This window comes from Dysidea avara, chromosome 8 (genome assembly GCF_963678975.1).
Source record: "Dysidea avara chromosome 8, odDysAvar1.4, whole genome shotgun sequence".
NCBI lineage: Eukaryota > Metazoa > Porifera > Demospongiae > Dictyoceratida > Dysideidae > Dysidea > Dysidea avara.
Genome location: NC_089279.1, coordinates 21,053 through 41,910, shown reverse-complemented (window position 1 = coordinate 41,910; position 20,858 = coordinate 21,053). Strand labels below are relative to the sequence as shown.

Here is a 20,858-nt window from a genome sequence, read left to right as displayed (position 1 = left end):
CCAAATGGGGTCAAAATCATAGTATAAGGCGGACGCCGCGCTATCAGTTATTTGCAGGGCAGCCCAACCCCCCATTTCAATGCAATTGCGCCAATTTGTCGTCAACGAAAGTCGCCGTCATATAACTTAGGTTTGCTCCGGATACTAAGGCACGCTCCAGGAACTTTGTCACTTCCTGTTCATTCGATCTGGTCGTTGTTTGTTGAGTTGTCAGTTACTGAAGATGTTTACCGGGTTGATAATCGTCCTACTCGTCACTGTAGTATCATCCAGTAATAATAAAATACCCAGAGAGGACACGGTATCACCACGGATGGTTGATCCTTATCAACATGCCGTAGAGCTCCTATCCAAACATCCTCTTATTGATGGGTAGGTGTGTGTGTGTGTGTAAAACTTTAATTAGAGCCACCTCTACGATTAATATTATTATTATTATCAATTTCTGTCAAAAGACAAGGGTTGCACGTACAAAACGCTGAGCCTGATGTGCTCCCCACAAAAACAACTAATACAAAAGAGACAGCACTATTACAAAGGCAATTTAAAACAACATGTAGGTTGTCCGACACCAACTGGAATCCGACACAAATCACTTGGAATCCCACAATGGAATCTGTAAATTGGGCAAGAATTTGGAATCTGGAATCTCGACAAATGTTCTATAAGTCCGACTATTTCCGTATATTTCTAGTAAATTATACTGTATATTATCTTGTGTACTGTGTTGCAATCAGCTTAGTCTCGTGAGCACGGTGCACATGTCTCGACTCGTTTGTACAGGCCTCGCCAATGATCCAATTAGCCTGGAAGCCAGCTGAAAACACAAAAAATGTTAATATATGTGTTGCTAGCTATGTAAATTTCCAAATTTGGAATCTGGAATCTTTAGTCGGAATCTGGAATATGTGCAAAAAAAATGGTGAGATTTGAAATCTTACACACGACTTTTGGGTGGTGTCGGACCCCTCGGGTCCAAGTCAACAGTATCACAAGAGAAAGTGTCTGAGGGCTACATGAAAGGGTTCATGTTGATAATCTGAAGGATATTGGTAGGTAGATTATTCCAGAGAAATGGTGAAAAACGAATAACGATAAGAATTGATCGTTGATACACAGGTATCTAGTGCAAATGGGTTTGATGGGTGTCTGTTTTCTCTATACATATTTCGGAAAAGGGAATTGCTGAGTGATGATTTATGATGTTATGTAGTTGGCACATAGTGAATTAATCTTGTCTCTGATGTAAAGTTGGCCAGTTCAGTTGATCAATATAATAGTCTGATGATTTGGTCCAACGTTTGTGAGCAGAACTCCATTGGCTTCCACTTACCCATCTGGCAGTTCTACGTTGGATACCTTCCAGCTTCTTGACATCACCAGATGAATGTAAATGCCATACTGGAGAAGCATATTCCAGTATGGGACGTACAACACATTTATATACTGCATCTTTGACAGAAGAGGGACATGTGTAAAGTGAATTCCATTTAGAGATTTAGTTGCCTTAGCAGTGATATGCTTGATGTGATCTGACCATTTAAGGTGAGAGTTTATAAATACACCTAAGTATCGAACAACAGATTTGGTGGTCAACAGATGGTTATTCAGGAAGTAGTGTGCAGAAGTGCCACTGGTTACAGGCTGGTTTTGCGCCCCCTTCAATAACAAGACAAGCTTCTCTGGGTGAAACAAGACTCACCACTGGTAAAGGATTCTTTCTCAAGATGTTTTGGAGGCCAACAGCAAGTTTTGAGGCAAATTGGCTCTTTATTGTGCGAACGGTAGAAGCGAAACTGAACACGAGATCAGATGGTTTGGACACATTCAAGGAAAACACCGAAACCCTGTACACTACACCCTTCGCACTCAGACCATACCATGGAGCATTATTAGATGACTTCGTAGTATAAATTGTGTAGCGATACTGTTTAGAATCACAGAGAGAATGTACTTCCAGTTTTGCCAAAAAATACCATCCTAAAAACCTGCCAAAGAAGTTATGGGATGGCGTATTATTTAGCCGAAGCAATTCTTTATAGCATAGTTAACCTTGTGATACTTTCTTTTCTACCTACAGCACTTAGTTTAGCCAAGAATGTGCTTCCAACAAAGCATGTAGTCCACCATTGTAAGCCTTCCGACCAAAAGTGACATGAGTGATCAAACTAACCAAAACAATTATCATAACAACACCACAAGTCATTCTCGTTACAAAATAAAGTCATTAATGCCATGGTTCGGCTTAAATTTGTTGAGGTGCCAAACCAGCCTAAGGACACTGGTTCTTGTACAAAGTCTATGGGCGCCTGGCGCAGTTTCCATTCCAGGGGGGGTATATTATCTATGGTCAGTCTGAAGCAAATGTTGGTCAGAGGAGGATGTAATATCTCTGTAGAGGGCTATGTCATCTGCAAACATTAGTGGGATATAGAGCGGTGGATGTCATCAATATATAGCAAGAATAATAGAGGACCAAGCACAGATCCCTGCGGTACCCTGGGGGTACCACAGGGATCTGTGCTTATGATCGCTTGGTTGGATCAAGGGGCTTTTTTACAGTGAATCAAGTGATCAAGATGTCTGCAAAGGTGGCAAACAAACAACTTTGAAAGCAATTGTTGTAAATGTTGTATCAACTAGCAGTATGGAAGTAACACCCCTTGTGGTGTACTTATGATCAGTGACCTGTTGACCATCTCATTGACTAGTGTGGCGGCATCCGCCCCTTCGCATAGAGTAAGGGTCTGGTCACTCTAGCATTCAAAATTTGTAGCGTGTTAGCAAAAACAGGTAAGATTGCTTTATTGGTAATTGCTAGATATTTGTGACGTTTGTTTTGGAGTTACCATAGATACCGTAATGTGTGAAAAGGTTTGTCATGAAGTTTTGTGAAGATGCGATATGATTGAGGCTGGTTGTAGTCACCAATAGGATGTTCTTTAAAAGAACAAAAGATGGAGATAGTGAAAGAACCTTGTAGTTAGAATTGATGTACTCGTAAAGCTTCCTAATCAATATGGAAAGAATCTTGTTTACGTTAGCAGCCTTTCATTAATCTATCTTGTGAACTGCTTACTTTGTGTGGCTGTTAAACGTGTCATTATTGGGACATCATTGTTTAATTGCATTTCATTGTTACAACTCCGTAATGCTAGAGTGACCAGACCCTTCCTCTTTATGCGAAGGGACAGGAGCTGCCAGACCACTCATTGACAAGGATCTAATCACTATAACCTTGATAACAAAAAAATTACCAATAAGCTAGGCCATCATTATTATATTGCTTGTTTCCTGGGCAGGAGGTGTTTAACTTGACTGCTCAGTATGTGACTATGATAGGGTAAAGCCTGTACTACACCTGTACTACACCTGTACTACACCTGTACTACACCTGTACTACACCTGTACTACACCTGTACTACACCTGTACTACACCTGTACTACACCTGTACTACACCTGTACTACACCTGTACTACACCTGTACTACACCTGTACTACACCTGTACTACACCTGTACTACACCTGTATTACACCAGTTCATTTACATACAGTATACAACTACGTATACTTATGTAAGTATGAAAATGTAAGTATGAAACGTCAATCTAAAGTCATTAGCTATAGCTGTTTTGTTTAATGAAACATTTTCCACATTACCACTTATAAGATTGTTCCATGCAGTTACTTATCATCTGAGTACCAAAACAGTTGATTAAATTGATGAACGGAAGGTTCGAATAATTTAAAGGAATAATCTCTAGTTTGCGTTTTACATGACTATTGGAGTATCTCGATCTTGAAAGGTGCAGAGACTATGCACCCTGTTGAACAAAAGTGGAAGGACTCCAACCTACAGGATAGCTTATATTAGAACTACTACGAGTCATGGGTACTTTAGATTTAGAAATCAGCACAAAGTATTTTTGCGTATTGTATGATTTGCAGAATTGCAAGTACAGGTTCTTTCAAAACACTGAGTCGAACTTCTCATTATCTGGATATTATCTAGAGTTGTTGTGTGTATCTTCCTCACAACATGGTGGTACAACTACATGTATACTTGGTCTATTTTGCAAGTTTGAAAAGAGTCGAGGACTGTATGCTATCTGGCTGATGAAATAATTCAATGCAGCCTGCTGCTTATATGGTTACAAAGCTGTGGCTGCTTTGGTAGTAGAGATTGCTAACATCCCAAATCAGTGTTACCATCTCCAGCCACATAGCTAATATTTGCAGGATAGACTGAGTATACTCCATGTGGTGAAGAAAATCTGGCTTTTCTCATCGTAGATGGTAGAAGTTGTAGAACATTCAAAACAACTTTTAACAAAGCCGTAATAAAAGCAACCCTGTGCAAATGCAAACTATACAGCAAGATGTTTGCCCATAACCATGCATGTTTGCAGAGCATAGCAACCTTGGATAACATAGAAAGTTGAAGTCATTTCTTTGACAGTAACTAGAAACATTCTGCTATGCTGTCAATTTCCCAATGAAAGTTGACTTACACCAAACAACTTCTTTAGAATGTTTATCTTATTACACTGATGATAAGAAGTGTTATATCCCTACTGTGCTCAAGGTGTACTAGTACCAAACAACTTCTTTACAACACTTATCTTACTACACTGATGATAAGAAGTGTTATATCCCTACTGTGCTCAAGGTGTACTAGTACCAAACAACTTCTTTACAATACTTATCTTACTACACTGATGATAAGAAGTGTTATATCCCTACTGTGCTCAAGGTGTACTTGTACCAAACAACTTCTTTACAATACTTATCTTACTACACTGATGATAAGAAGTGTTATATCCCTACTGTGCTCAAGGTGTACTTGTACCAAACGACTTCTTTACAATACTTATCTTACTACGCTGATGATAAGAAGTGTTATATCCCTACTGTGCTCAAGGTGTACTTGTACCAAACAACTTCTTTACAATACTTATCTTACTACACTGATGATAAGAAGTGTTATATCCCTACTGTGCTCAAGGTGTACTAGTACCAAACAACTTCTTTACAATACTTATCTTACTACACTGATGATAAGAAGTGTTATATCCCTACTGTGCTCAAGGTGTACTTGTACCAAACGACTTCTTTACAATACTTATCTTACTACACTGATGATAAGAAGTGTTATATCCCTACTGTACTCAAGGTGTACTTGTACCAAACAACTTCTTTACAATACTTATCTCATTATACTGATGATAAGAAGTGTTATATCCCTACTGTGCTCAAGGTGTACTAGTACCAAACAACTTCTTTACAATACTTATCTTACTACACTGATGATAAGAAGTGTTATATCCCTACTGTGCTCAAGGTGTACTTGTACCAAACGACTTCTTTACAATACTTATCTTACTACACTGATGATAAGAAGTGTTATATCCCTACTGTGCTCAAGGTGTACTAGTACCAAACAACTTCTTTACAATACTTATCTTACTACACTGATGATAAGAAGTGTTATATCCCTACTGTGCTCAAGGTGTACTTGTACCAAACGACTTCTTTACAATACTTATCTTACTACACTGATGATAAGAAGTGTTATATCCCTACTGTGCTCAAGGTGTACTTGTACCAAACGACTTCTTTACAATACTTATCTTACTACACTGATGATAAGAAGTGTTATATCCCTACTGTGCTCAAGGTGTACTTGTACCAAACGACTTCTTTACAATACTTATCTTACTACACTGATGATAAGAAGTGTTATATCCCTACTGTGCTCAAGGTGTACTTGTACCAAACAACTTCTTTACAATACTTATCTTACTACACTGATGATAAGAAGTGTTATATCCCTACTGTACTCAAGGTGTACTTGTACCAAACAACTTCTTTACAACACTTATCTTACTACACTGATGATAAGAAGTGTTACATCCCTACTGTGCTCAAGGTGTACTTTTACCAAACAACTTCTTTACAATACTTATCTTACTACACTGATGATAAGAAGTGTTATATCCCTACTGTGCTCAAGGTGTACTTGTACCAAACAACTTCTTTACAATACTTATCTTACTACACTGATGATAAGAAGTGTTATATCCCTACTGTGCTCAAGGTGTACTAGTACCAAACGACTTCTTTACAACACCTATCTTATTACACTGATGATAAGAAGTGTTATATCCCTACTGTACTCAAGGTGTACTAGTACCAAACAACTTCTTTACAACACTTATCTTACTACACTGATGATAAGAAGTGTTATATCCCTACTGTGCTCAAGGTGTACTAGTACCAAACAACTTCTTTACAACACTTATCTTACTACACTGATGATAAGAAGTATTATATCCCTACTGTGCTCAAGGTGTACTAGTACCAAACAACTTCTTTACAACACTTATCTTATTACACTGATGATAAGAAGTGTTATATCCCTACTGTGCTCAAGGTGTACTAGTACCAAACAACTTCTTTACAATACTTATCTTACTACACTGATGATAAGAAGTGTTATATCCCTACTGTGCTCAAGGTGTACTTGTACCAAACAACTTCTTTACAACACCTATCTTATTACACTGATGATAAGAAGTGTTATATCCCTACTGTACTCAAGGTGTACTAGTACCAAACAACTTCTTTACAATACTTATCTTACTACACTGATGATAAGAAGTGTTATATCCCTACTGTGCTCAAGGTGTACTTGTACCAAACAACTTCTTTACAACACTTATCTTACTACACTGATGATAAGAAGTGTTACATCCCTACTGTGCTCAAGGTGTACTTTTACCAAACAACTTCTTTACAACACCTATCTTATTACACTGATGATAAGAAGTGTTATATCCCTACTGTACTCAAGGTGTACTAGTACCAAACAACTTCTTTACAACACTTATCTTACTACACTGATGATAAGAAGTGTTATATCCCTACTGTGCTCAAGGTGTACTAGTACCAAACAACTTCTTTACAACACTTATCTTACTACACTGATGATAAGAAGTGTTATATCCCTACCTTAGAACACTACACTTCTTATCATCAGTGTAGTAAGGTAGTGTTATATCCCTACCTTACTACACTGATGATAAGAAGTGTTATATCCCTACCTTACTACACTGATGATAAGAAGTGTTATATCCCTACCTTACTACACTGATGATAAGAAGTGCTATATCCCTACCTTAGTAAATAACTTCCTTACTACACTGATGTTTGAGCCACCACAATACAGGAAGTAGAGAAATAAGCAGCAAACTAAAAGTTTGCACAGAGTGTTAATGCAAGTACTTGCAAATGACATTTTCTCATAAGTAGGATGCCACCTAGGCTTCTTGTACTCAACAAATGTGGATAGTAACCTTAAAAGGTGTGGCTAGATTGCTAGTAATCTTAAAGGGCATGACTAGATTACTAGACCCAAAGCAGCAGATATACATTTGGACTGGCACTCATGATAAGGAAAAACTATACATTTTTCTCACAGCAGGCAATGCAGCCAATTGTTTACTCATCTAGTCTGTAAAGAATCCAAGACTGCTATTTGACGAGAATCAATTTATGTAGCACAATGTTGGGGACTTCGGGCCAAGATAGCTTGGATTTCTTTTAGAGCCTAACCCTAAGGCTGGATTTCTAAAGGTCACACATAATCCCATCCCAGTTAGCTAATAATTACATTATTGCACCTCCAAGCATTACTGATCATTTCAAGTTTTAAAATGCCACAGAAGGTGTTGATTGACAACAAAAAGTGTTAATATTTTTAAATTTCCGTCATTTTCACTCAGATAGCAAACATGCATGAATTATTTTCAAACTTTTCAGATTGACTGAGTGATCATCCAGATGTATTACTATGAAGTGGCCCCACTTGTGTTAGTTGCCAGTAATGAACAGGATTCACTAAATTCATTTATCTGAACACATTGGTAATGAAACTGGCACACAGGTGTTTGGGTAATGGAGAACCCACTGTACTGAGTTGGTGAAGCAATTGCTAACTATCTATCGTATGACGACTGACTTGTGAAGACTTCCATTCCATTTCTGTTTTGATGCCAGTCTGCTACCGTTGCAACAGAACAAAACTCCAGCAAAATAGGAACTTTTTTTATACCTATTGTAAGTGGACATCTTGCAAAATATTTTAGCTGTGTGAAGCTCTGTAAGAACTGGAGCTGTGATATGTACTTATAGAGACATGTTGGGCTCTTAGTATAGGAACTTCAAGCGCATCAGAGTAGGTGCGAACAGAGTCTCACCACTTTTTGGCTGATAATAAAAGAAACTTTCAAACTGGATGAAGCCAAAGCCAAAAGTAGTGAACATGCATTAATAGCATTTTTATTGATTGGCAGGAACAACACATATCTTAACATGCTTTTCACTCAAGACAGCTTCATGTCATAATATATACTACATAGCTACCTGGGATTGGAAACGGAGTCACAAGATCCAATTATTCCTGTGCATTAGCTCGAAGCAATCTGTGTTGGAGCGCACCCTCAAATTACTGCCCATTTTCAAAGTGTTTGTAAGGTAGAAGACGCAGTAGAAGGTTATTATCCAGATTGAGATACGCCTAAAGCCACTAATACTGGTAGGTCAATAGTCACATAGACGCTTACCGGGGCCAGAGATTCATACCTAGCAAATTCGCTGTTCTGTTGTGTCAAAACCATTTAGCCGATGGACTCAACAAAGTATTGGAGGTCTGCAGTGTAATGGGAACATTTCCAACCCACAAAAAATGTATACAAGATTAGTGTTTGGTTACCCAAGTGGTACTAGCTAACTGATTATTTCCCTTAGCTGTTTTGCCCCTACCCCAGGCCTGTAGCCTGTACAAGAATATGGTAAAACTCTTGAGTACTTCTGGTCTCAATCATTTCTAAATCTGACAATTTTAGAAGTTAAAATGATAGGCAATTCTGTATAGAGTGGTACTGTACAGCTCTCAAACTTGAATAGGACTTCAGCTAGTCAAAATCTGTATCCAAAGAAGACCTACACAGTTTTAACATTTGATAGTCACATGGAGCACTGATTGAGACAAGTTTGCTAGTCACTTATCTAGAGTCTGTAGTTGCTGTGAATAGCTAAAACAGCCACTGCAATGAAATTGAGTATGGTGGAAGGAACCATATAACATACTCTATTACAACATTCATTATGTACACTCAATTGACTTTCCGTTCCAACACGGAAACATGCACAACATTGTGACATAATGTCATAGTCGACTCCATCGATGGATAAGTACAACCGTCCCTCTAGCAATATGTTGCAACATACCCTGTTGTGCCGTATCGTCATGTTGTTAATTTATTACTAAGAACAGCCTGAGCTTGGTACAGCATAGAAATTATGCAATTTTTCAATAGTCAACTTGTCTACTACAAAAATCCTATCAGTTTCAATATGAGATGAATTTTTCACAGCAACAAACACTGTCATTGTATTCCTTGACAAGTGGTAGAAAGACACAGCACAGGAAGAGTTTTGTTGACTTACAAAAACAGTCTACGTAAAGATTGAGCTACATTAGCAAATGTAACACTAACATTGTACAATGTATGTACAGTGGAATCTAGAAAGGTCACCTTTCTAAAATACCCTAATTGGCCAACTTTAATTCCTTTAGTGAGGCAGCTATACACTAACCCAATTGTATAAAGCAAACATCAAGAAATGCTGGCCTGAAGGTGACTGGCTTAGGACAGGTTCCACACACATTGATGTCATGCATTCACAATGCAACAGTCAAAAGAGGGAAATCACAGTAATCATATACTAGGCAGAGATGCCGTATGCATTTATCACCACTGCTCTTGCCACTGCTATGGTACATTCACTTTAAGGTAAATGAGGGCAGGTAATGTAGCCTTACAACCATAGCTACAGTTACCGTTAACTTGTCAATGGAACATGCTGTAGTTGTTTTAGGACTGGTACCCATACCATTAGTCTCATGTGGCCAGACCACTTTTTCCTCTTTGTCACTGGGTAGAGAGAAAGGGTCTGGTCTGTTTCAAATCCCCCAATCGTCTTGACACCTCATGAAGTTATGTCACAAGCATGCAGTATTAGTGACCCTGTATGCCTAAATTACATTGTGATAAAACAACAATAACCAGAAGACTCAGTCATTGGTAGATTCCAATACAGCTTTAGACACCAACTGGATTGTAAATGGTTCAACTATTTCATTACTATGGAAAGATCCACCAGGCTATACCATCAATGTCGTTGTTTCATTCTCCCAAACTCATCTACCTATTCACACTAGCAAAGTTTCTACTCTAAGGGCTACTTTCCATCTAGTAATACACTCTAATTTTGTAATAACATAAAATTTAATTTGTTTTGTAATTTCCCTAGCCATATCACCTGTGCTGTCTGCTCTGTAACAATAATGTATGTGCCATTGTGTCTGAGCATGGTCTGAGTAATTCATCTTTGTCCATTCCTGTCGAGTTCACCTGGTCAGCTAACTCCAAATAATGCCTTCATTTAGTAAATCTACAATATATATATATATATATACTAGATGAATAAAAAATTGGAAATTTTAAAATGAGAATAGGGATCGCTGAAAAAATCCACCAAACAAGAAGGGATCGCTGGGGTGGTAATGTACGTAAACCACAAATCTCTATTTTGACTTAAATCTTTAGTTACATGCTCTGTCATTTTGAAATGAGTCAAAATAGAGATTTGTGGTTTACATTACCACCCCAGCGATCCCTTCTTGTTTGGTGGCTTTTTTTCAGCGATCCCTATTCCCATTTTAAAATTTCCAATTTTTTATTCATCTGGTTTGTGTACTTCTTATTAATCCAGTAATGGATTATAGATTTCTTTTATTGATAATGAAGACTGTGGTGAATACTGTAATTTTGCATTCTGCATAGTAATGCTGTCAACGTTTCAGTACACACATGAAACTGATCAAATTGCAATGTGCATACAGACTGAGAGTCTCCTAATATGAGCTACAATTTACATTACTGGTGCCTTTAATAGCTGTCAAATTCAGTGCAAGGATTGTTATTAAACACTTGACTGCATTATTAGAGTATTTACGTGACTGCTCTATTAGAGTATTTAACCTGGATAACCCGCCCACGTACAATAAACATGGAGTGAAAAAACCACCTTGGAACAAAGTCTTCAGCACAGATTAAGCTTCCTGGTCTATACTGAGTTTAATAAAGACAGATTCTGTTAGCCACAAGCAGTGCGCACCAAAAAACCTAACTCTGAGCTCAATCTTGTATGGCTTCTCGTGCGTAACGGCCGGAATTTTGGCAAGAAGAAACAACCCAGTTTGGGCTGTTTCCATTCGAAAACAAAATAAAAAATAGGTCATGGACATGAGGAAGGGCTCAGTAAGCATGGCTATATAGTTTTTAGCACGAAAAAGTGGATAACTTGCTGTACACGAGTGAAACAAAATAACATTTATATTATGAATAATAAGGTAAGTGTCCCTAATATGAGGCAGTACGTATTATGGGACACTTTGATAATTTGAGCTATAATTACTATTAGCCACTTACTTCAGTGTGCATAGCATGCTATAAGGTGTGTAGCATGCTATAAAGGTGTTTTGACATGCCGTTCTGTCAAGTGTGTAAAAATTTTAGCTAAATAGTGCATAAATCATGAGAGTTGTAATGATGTCAATATAGCTTAAAGCCATGTAAATCAAGCTTAATTTTGCTGTCTAAAGATGACCCTGTGAAAAGCTGGTAAATATGATGAAATGCAATCGTGTGTAGCATCTCATCTTCATAACATGTTGTTTGAAACGTTATCTATTATCCAAAAGGTAGAAAAAGTAATCACTCAGCTAAGGAGTTAGTTTCGGCATGTTTCAGTAATATCTGAAGTGAAGGAAACTCATAAAGTGGTTATATCTGCCTCTGCATTAGAATTGTACTGCACTGACTGTCGATATACTTTGTTTCTATTAAAAGATGTACCGTAGATTCCCTAAAATTTCGGCATCTCTAAATATTCGGCACTCCCCATGCTTTGAACGCAATGTGCTCTAAATTTCGGCAAGCAGAAAGAAAGTTTCTATTATATATTATAAACGTGCTAATTTTTCGGCACTTGGAGTACTAGTTGACGAAGGTTTCTTTAGTACTGAGGATTCCCAGTGACCTCACATAATATGCTACCTTGATGCTGGATGAAGCACCAAGTGTGAAATTGTTCACGGAACGTGTCCAACGATGTCATCGTGTGACATCACGGCTACCGCAAAACGATCTTCATTTCTGTTCACAGAATAACATCTCTCCTGGAGCCCACAAACATGATACATCCTCAGATATAACGCTCTGTTAAGTCATGGAACACTTCATGCAGCAACTGGGAGCTAGCGAGATTTAATTAATTATCACGAGATAGCTAGTGTAATATATTGATTGTGGTTTCTATTATTATTAATGTCGAGTGACTGTATACAAAAGCAATTCAGTAATGACATTGATCATCTCTCCTGGATAATGTAGGCAATCACGGTATATAAGTTAGTGCTGCAGCAAAGTGAGTGTTGCGGCCAGTATTGTCAGTTCCGCCACAAGGCGTTCCTGTTGGTCCCTGTAGAAAGAAATCCAGAAAGTAACCAGTAAGCAGATCGCAAATAACATAGCCATGAAGCGTGTAGACTGTATTAGGGATAGATCCCTAAAAATTCGACAATAACACCGGGTTGGTACAGTGGAGCCTGTCTATAATGGTCACCTTGGGACCAGATATATCTGGTCTTTATATACAGGTGGCTGTTATAGAGAAAACCTGTATAAGGTGGTCAGCAGCATTTTAGTGGCTATGGCTGTTATAATTGAGCGATTATTATTAAGAGGCTCGCGCCAACCGCAATGCAGTAATATTTTTAGTACAGAAAGGACAAGGTGAGCTTGTTATGAATGTTGGTTGTAGCTATTGAATACGTTTAAGCAATGAAGCCTGATAGATTATATAGTATTCATTGAACGGCAGGAAGTGTGATAATTGTGCATTATTTGAAACGGTGCCGTGGTGCTAGACAGTTGGCTCGAGTTGGCTTAACAAGCCATCATAAAAGGTAGCGACCGCTATATGAAGGAGAAAGTTATGTATACAGTGATTCATAGTCGAATTCTTGGTTGGCCGTTATACGCGTTAGACAGGTGACCGCTGAATGCAGACAACAATGCATACATTTGTATGGGAAAATATTTGGGACCTCGTGTCCATGGCCGTTATGCAGAGGTGACCGCTTAATCCAGGTGACCGTAACACAGGTTCCACTGTACATTTTTTTCCTAATTGTTCGGCCAGACACGAATGGAATTAATTTATTTCTGCTAAATTTTTAGGGAATCTACGGTATTAGTAAATGTTTTAGTGTATATACCTTCACATAAATTAAAAGCTATTTCCAACTGTCAGTGTCTGAAAGTAGAACCGTCTCATAATATGATCAGCTGTCTCATAATTACGGACATTTACATGTCAGGAAGCCATACAAAGAGATTCTGCTCTCTTGCAATCAATATCTGTCAAATTTTAATGTTCTATATGGAACATATTGGTGCGTACCTGGTCCATTGCTTTATGTGCTTTCTGCTCCAAGTTAGAGGATATTGAAATGGTTTTGTACATTTTTCTGTCTCATAATATGTACACTGTCTCATAATTATGTACGCCGACAACATTGAGACACCTTACAAGTTCTCATCATTGGGTTATGCTATATGGCTAATATTTTGACTCAAGTTAATAGACTAATTGATGAGTCTTTGAACAAAATGGCAAATTTCAATTTTGTCCCAAATACACATACTGTTTCCTTTTCACTTGATACTTACTAGTGGACCAATACTCATTGCAAATAACCACCAGAGGGTTGTTTTGAGTTGAAGGATGCTTTCCAAAGTGGTTTTTAGGCATGCGTTCTATTAGAGTTTTTGCAAAAAAAACATGGGTGATCCCTATTATGAACCCACTATCGTGGTTCATGATATATATATATATATATATTTGTTAATTGTAAAACTCAAAATATATGAGTATGGTACAATATCTACAACATAATTAGAGATCTGAAGTCATTGAAGGTAATAGTCTTGTTCCACAAGTGAATTGATTGGGGGAAGAAACTGAATTTATAAGGATCAACTTGAGCAGATGGCTACTATTTCCACGTGTAGTACTGATTGCAGGTGTAATATAATTTGGCATTTCTAGTTCAGCAAGTCTATATGTAAGATTTTAGAAAACATTAGTAATCCTAATTCTTCATGTTGGCATTGTACTGATTTCATATTAATAGCTGATACACTACTTGTTCTTCTGAAATCTGAGACAATAAAGCATGCTGCTCGGTTTCGAATAGCTTCAAGTTTGTTAATATGACATTGTGAGTGTGGTGTCCAAACTGTGGCAGCATAATTAAAGATTGGTTTGATAAATATGTTGCAAGCATCCAGATTCACTTGTTTATGGCAGGATTTCAGAATGTTATGAAATATGAAATGTTGAGTGAATTAAGTAGCTTTATTAGCTAGCCATGAACTTGCAAGAAAAAGAAAGAATCAAAACCAGGCAACTACTTGCCTGACTAGGCGCTTCGCTGCCATAAGGGTGCGCTACAATGTGGATAGTTTGGATAAAAACCAGCGTTTCCAATCCCGGGTACTAGTATGTATATAATCTGTGTTCATGTAGACTTTGCCTGGCCTTGTTAGACACCTCTAAAAATAATTACTAGTATATGTAGATTTGGCATTGTTGCTATTTTGGAAATGCTCCTTACAGTTTAATTAATAATCTCAAACGATAAGTTTTAGTATTATGGAGGTGCTATTTGGCAGTGTCTTGTATATCATAAAAACTTGTCAACTAGGTAACTAGCCGTAACCGGCTTGCACAGAGCTGGCTACATCCCAAAATTTGCTCAAATAGCATCTCGAAATGTTCTATTTTCCTGAAAGGGGGAGGGGGACATTCCCCCAGACCTGAGCCTTACCACTTTCAGTTTTACTCTGGTGCCCCTGAACTTGGTTGTGACAAAACCATTGGGTATAACAAAGAGTTTACCTCTTTGTAGTACTGAGCTGCGTGTGACTGTACTGAGCTGCGTGTGACTGTGTCTTGTGCTGTAGCCATGATGATTTGGCAGAGTGGTTGAGAGGTGCAGTGAAGAATCATCTTTCCCAAGTGGACCTATCTGGTCATGTTAATGGATCACAGGCAGATATTCCTCGACTGTTGAAGGGTAAACTTGGAGCACAAGTTAGTAATATTATATAATGTGGAAATGTTCATTATAATAATCTGTTGTCAATTGGGGGAGTTGAAATACTTCACAAAACTTTCTATTTGAGTAACTTGTGTAGCCATGATCATAAATTGTGTAGCCATGATCATAAATTGTGTAGCCATGATCATAAATTGTGTAGCCATGATCATAAATTGTGTAGCCATGATCATAAATTTTTGTGATTTTGTTCAGCTTAAGAGAAGCACAAAAGTTTATATTATATGAACATTTTCAGATTTTTTGTAACTGTAATGATTTGATATTTCTCAGTTCTGGTCAGCCTATATGTCCTGCAAGTCTCAGTACTTGGATGCTACCAGAACATTTATTGATCAGATTGATGTCATAAAGAGATTCGTGGCACAATATCCGATATTTAAATATGCAACTTCTGCAGATGAGCTACATAATGCATTTGTGACTGGCCACATTGCTTCTCTTATTGGAGTTGAGGGAGGACATGCAATTGATAGTAGTTTAGCTACCTTGAGGCAATTATATGATCTTGGAGTGAGATATATGACATTGACTCATACATGTGATACCCCTTGGTGAGAATTACATAACTTACTAGTTTAATACTAAATGCATTCATTGTCCAGTCACAATTACACTAAATCTCACATGACGTCCTATGCTTTGATTGGCCTATGTGATTTTTGAAGCCAGTAATGACGTAGCTACCATTGAATCTACCAAAGCAGCATTATATCTTGAATATAAGTGCTAAGTATTGTTATATTCTAATCAAACCAAAGCAGCTAGCTACTTTAGTAGATATTGAATATAAGTTAATTACGTAGCTAAGCATTGTAATATTCCAATCAAACCAAAGTAGTGATATTGCCTCTTCTTTCTCACTACACACCTTAAGAGATGACACCACTCAAGATGTGTTGTAGTGTAACTACTGTCATGGCCGTCAACATGTCACTATATCGTCAACATGTTACTAGGGCTGATACCTGTAGTATCCCGGGACCACCTCGTCATGGAGGACTAAATGATTTTGGCACGGTACAGTTTGTGTTGTTGATCACATGATCTCTACTATGTGTGCACAGCGTGTAGTGAAGGAGATGAATCGTCTTGGAATGATGGTTGATATCTCTCATGTGTCAGCTACTACAATGAGGGTAGTACTAAACACCACATTAGCACCAGGTGTGTGTGTGTGTGTGTGTGTGTGCGTGTACGTGCGTGCGTGCATGTGTGTGACCTTACTGTAGTATAGAGAGTTATATTGTTTTGTGACAGTTATCTTCAGTCATTCATCAGCATATGCGTTATGTGATAATCCAAGGAATGTTCCCGATGATGTCCTACAACAGATGGTACACAACAACATTGCAGTATATTAGTAATTGATGTGTTACTGTAGCCAGCTAATGGTGGAGTGGTGATGGTCAACTTTTATCCTAACTTTATTAATTGTTCTCCTAATGCTAGTCTTAGTCAAGTGGCAGGTATATATATTATGTTATTGTTATAGTGTATACTGTTTTGTTGTATGAAGATCATATTGATCACATCAAGAAGATGGCTGGAGTTGATCATGTAGGAATTGGTTCTGACTTTAATGGAATTGAAGCGTATGTAGACCAGCTGCTGCTGCTGTTATAGTGAGTGTAATTATCTTATTGTAGTGTCCCTGTTGGTCTGGAGGATGTGTCCAAGTATCCTGACTTATTTGCTGAGCTTATTAATAGAGGTTACTCTGATGAAGAGTTAATTGCTATTGCTGGAGAGAATTTAATGAGAGTGTTTCGTAAAGTTGAAAGTGTAAGCTGATACGTACACATGTACAGTCACATGTATTAATCTGATTGGCTAAAGTAATAACCCATAGTTACCACAAGCACAAAATCAAAGAGTTGGCTAGTTTCTTTCTTCTTTAGTTGAGAGTGATATAAGTGCTAGGAGAATTAGTGAGACTCCCAACATGCCCTCTAACCTTCAGTTGTCTTAATCTTTCTCCATTTTACTGATTCACTTTTCTACCACATGTTTATTGCAGAAAAGTTATAACCCATGGATCAAGCAATGCACACAGCGATAGCTAATAAACAGATGATGTGAAGTTTATTTGCAAAGCTGTAGATACTAGTAACTTATGGTGCAGTGATAACAAGTAGAAGAAATCCATTCGGTATAACATATTCCTTCATTGTGTTGTTTGATTACTGCAGGTCAGGGACTCCATGTCCCATATTCCTCCTGATGACACTCTGATAGATCCACAACCTAGTGAAACATGTCGACCAGACTTTTGACCAGTAACTGAACAAGACTATAATGATTAGATGTATTAATTGTTGTATGGTATCCCAATATGAGCTGCTATATGTGGTTTACTTGTAGCTAGCTAGTGATATGACCTATGGTTTAATACTTGTAGCTAGCTAGCCTTATGACCTATGGTTTAATACTTGTAGCTAGCTAGCCTTATGACCTATGGTTTAATACTTGTAGCTAGCTAGTGATGGTATGACCTATGGTTTAATACTTGTAGCTAGCTAGCCTTATGACCTATGGTTTAATACTTGTAGCTAGCTAGCCTTATGACCTATGGTTTAATACTTGTAGCTAGCTAGTGATATGACCTATGGTTTAATACTTGTAGCTAGCTAGCCTTATGACCTATGGTGTAATACTTGTAGCTAGCTAGCCTTATGACCTATGGTGTAATACTTGTAGCTATGGAATGCCGTTGTGGACAAAAATCCTATGGAATGCCGTTGTGGACAAAAATCCAATTTTAAGTTCTATATATCAATGTTTAAGTATTATATGTTATTGTGTGTCAGTATGCACACTGTGCATGTCCATTTCACTACATGTATACTACTGCTTTAACTATAAATTGTCTATCATGAATGTCCATTTTTACTTTAAAAGTGTTATACTAATAAATAGTCCATTTCATTAAGGCAACTTTTTGTTCATTTTTCACTTCAACTCTCAATTGTCCATTTCAATAGTCCAAGTTTTTGTTCACTTTTCACTTCAACTCTCAATTGTCCATTTCAATAGTCCAAGTTTTTGTTCACTTTTCACTTCAACTCTCAATTGTCCATTTCAATAGTCCAACTTTTTGTTCACTTTTCACTTCAACTCTCAATTGTCCATTTCACTAGTCCAACTTTTGTTCACTTTTCACTTCAACTTTCAATTGTCCTTTTCACTAGTCCAACTTTTTGTTCACTTTTCACTTCAACTGTCAATTGTCCATTTCAATAGTCCAACTTTTTGTTCACTTTTCACTTCAACTCTCAATTGTCCATTTCAATAGTCCAACTTTTTGTTCACTTTTAATTCAACTCTCAATTGTTCATTTCACTAGTCCAACTTTTTGTTCATTTTTCGCTTCAGCTGCATGTCTATTGTCCATTCACTAGTCCACCTTTTTGGTCATTTTTCACTTTCAAGCAAGGGCGTAGGAACCAGCAGGGGCAAGGAGGCCGGATCCACACACTATTTTCAAAAGCATGTTTTGGCCCCCCCACTTTTTGGGCCAGATAGCCAAAGCTACACACACATACCTCCATACAACCGTCATACCAAAACTCACTGGAATTTTTGTATAAACCGCATGGTGAACCGCAAGTAAACACCTAAGCCATTCAACTTATACACACCTTTATAACCAAGTTTTACTCAACTTATATATCTGAAGCTTTGTTTGGTTAAATGGCTAGGGTGTGTGCTTCATAACAGTTAGGTAGTGGGTTCAAGTCCCAGATGGAACAACTTTCATGTTGTTTTTTTTGCTTTGGCAATCTTTTTAGCTACTCCTTTTTTTTCATTGCTTTTGGCTACAACTTTTTAATCTGTGCTTTTTGATGCACCTTCTAGGGACCCGCCGATTATGCTGGAATAATTTTGAGCATAATAGGTACCTAAAAGCATTGAGCATAATGCCAGCATAATAGGTTAAATATTTGTACGATAGTGTAAATTCTTGCTGGAAAAATGACAATTGCAAAATAAGATCGATATACTCTAATAGAGCAGTCAGTAACTCTAATAGAACAATCATCAAACTGACTGTTCTATTAGAGTATATCGATCTTGTCTCTTACATCAACGTTGAAACCGGGTCACTACTGCTGACCCGGATGACCCATTGACCCGGATTAATTAAAGCCGAGACGCGTTTCGGCTAGTCTCGAGCGAGCGAACGAGTCTACATTTTGAGCGTTCGATTCGTGTTGAGTAAATATTGCAACTTCAGCCTAGCTGTAGGTTGAAGACCAAAAAAAAAAAAAAGGTCTTCACCTACTGACAATAGCTACCCCTCACCATAGATACCCTCAATTTCGTGCTACATATACTACACTTACTAACAAATGAGCGTGGCTGAGCGTATGTTGGTAATGCGATAAGTGGGCGTGGCTTACGAAAGAGCTACGCGATAGCGTTTATAAGTTTCCACGTCGTCAAACGAACAATTTCGTTTCTCACGTGATCCAAATCCGGGTCAGACCCGGATAAATTGTAAACCGGGTCAGACCCGGATGACCCGGAGAAAATGTGACCCGGATGACCCGACCCGGTTTCAACGCCGTCTTACATGCAGGCATGCAGCAAGAATTTATTATTTGTGTTCCAGCCACTCATTTTTCTCTTTCTATACAGTGTTAGCTAAACTAGTAGCAAACACATATGAACTAAGGCATGAACATTGAGCATAATCGAGCACAATAGGTAAATATTGAGCATTAATTTAAGCATAATAGGTGAATTTTTGAGCAGTGCAGCATAGCATAATAGGTAAAATTATGAGCATAATCGGCGGGTCCCTAGCACCTTCTTTGAAGCAGCATTGTTATGTGTACTTTTTCATGTTACATGTGTAACTATAGCTAAATACCAACATTTTCACCAAGTGCTTTCATGGTGGCATACATGCAGGTGAATGATGATGACATTACAGTTGTAGGGCATAGGGAACTGTATAAATATTCCTTAAGCTTTAGTGCATTAGCTGGAGTTTACATGATTCAGTGCTGTACACATGCTTTTTAGTATGTTTGCTTTGTATACTAAAATAGTATAACTACTAACTATATGGGCAATAAAATTTGACATGCAAAAGTGACATTCTATCACCCTACTTGGATATGTAAGATGTTCACTGACTAGGGCAAACACCTTTTCAGCTTGGTACAACTGGTTTTGTCTTCTGTCATTGTGTAGATTTCATTTCACCTCATCCATCTAGCTTATATTGCATGACTGCACCTTTTTTCAGTTTTCAGTGTTTTTAAGTACATAATAGCCGTGTCCATTGCACGTGCATGCAATGTTGATTCATTTAGGATGGCACAAATAGCTACCAAACTTTTTAATACAAAGTCTCATGTTAAAAAGTATAGCTACTGACTAGAACAGTATTATAATAGTCATACATGTATATGAGTTTCCTTTAATGTCACAGTTCTCTCTTCTGCACTTATATAACAGCTTCAAACACCAAGTGTTAAAGTATGTACTAGCAATAAGGATTGCCTGTTCAACATATGTGCACGCTCACATGCA

General features: G+C 37.7%; 1 protein-coding gene across 2 annotated transcripts; it reads left to right on the top strand.

Annotated features, from left to right (window-relative positions):
- Window positions 1-108: 108 nt before the first annotated feature.
- On the top strand, window positions 109-17,677 carry LOC136264099 (dipeptidase 1-like). Of its 2 annotated transcripts, XM_066058785.1 has the most exons (10): window positions 117-372; window positions 15,160-15,289; window positions 15,588-15,868; window positions 16,274-16,334; window positions 16,382-16,481; window positions 16,575-16,651; window positions 16,699-16,783; window positions 16,834-16,909; window positions 16,964-17,099; window positions 17,507-17,677. In XM_066058785.1, exons 1-10 carry the CDS (start codon window positions 224-226, stop codon window positions 17,588-17,590), a joined length of 1,179 nt encoding a protein of 392 aa, XP_065914857.1. In that variant the 5' UTR covers window positions 117-223; the 3' UTR covers window positions 17,591-17,677. The 2 variants fall into 2 exon arrangements, with proteins under 2 accessions (XP_065914858.1, XP_065914857.1); XM_066058786.1 differs by lacking the exons at window positions 16,964-17,099; window positions 17,507-17,677 and adding an exon at window positions 17,335-17,495 and having other exon boundaries at window positions 109-372; window positions 16,834-16,939.
- The last annotated feature ends 3,181 nt before the right edge of the window (window positions 17,678-20,858 follow it).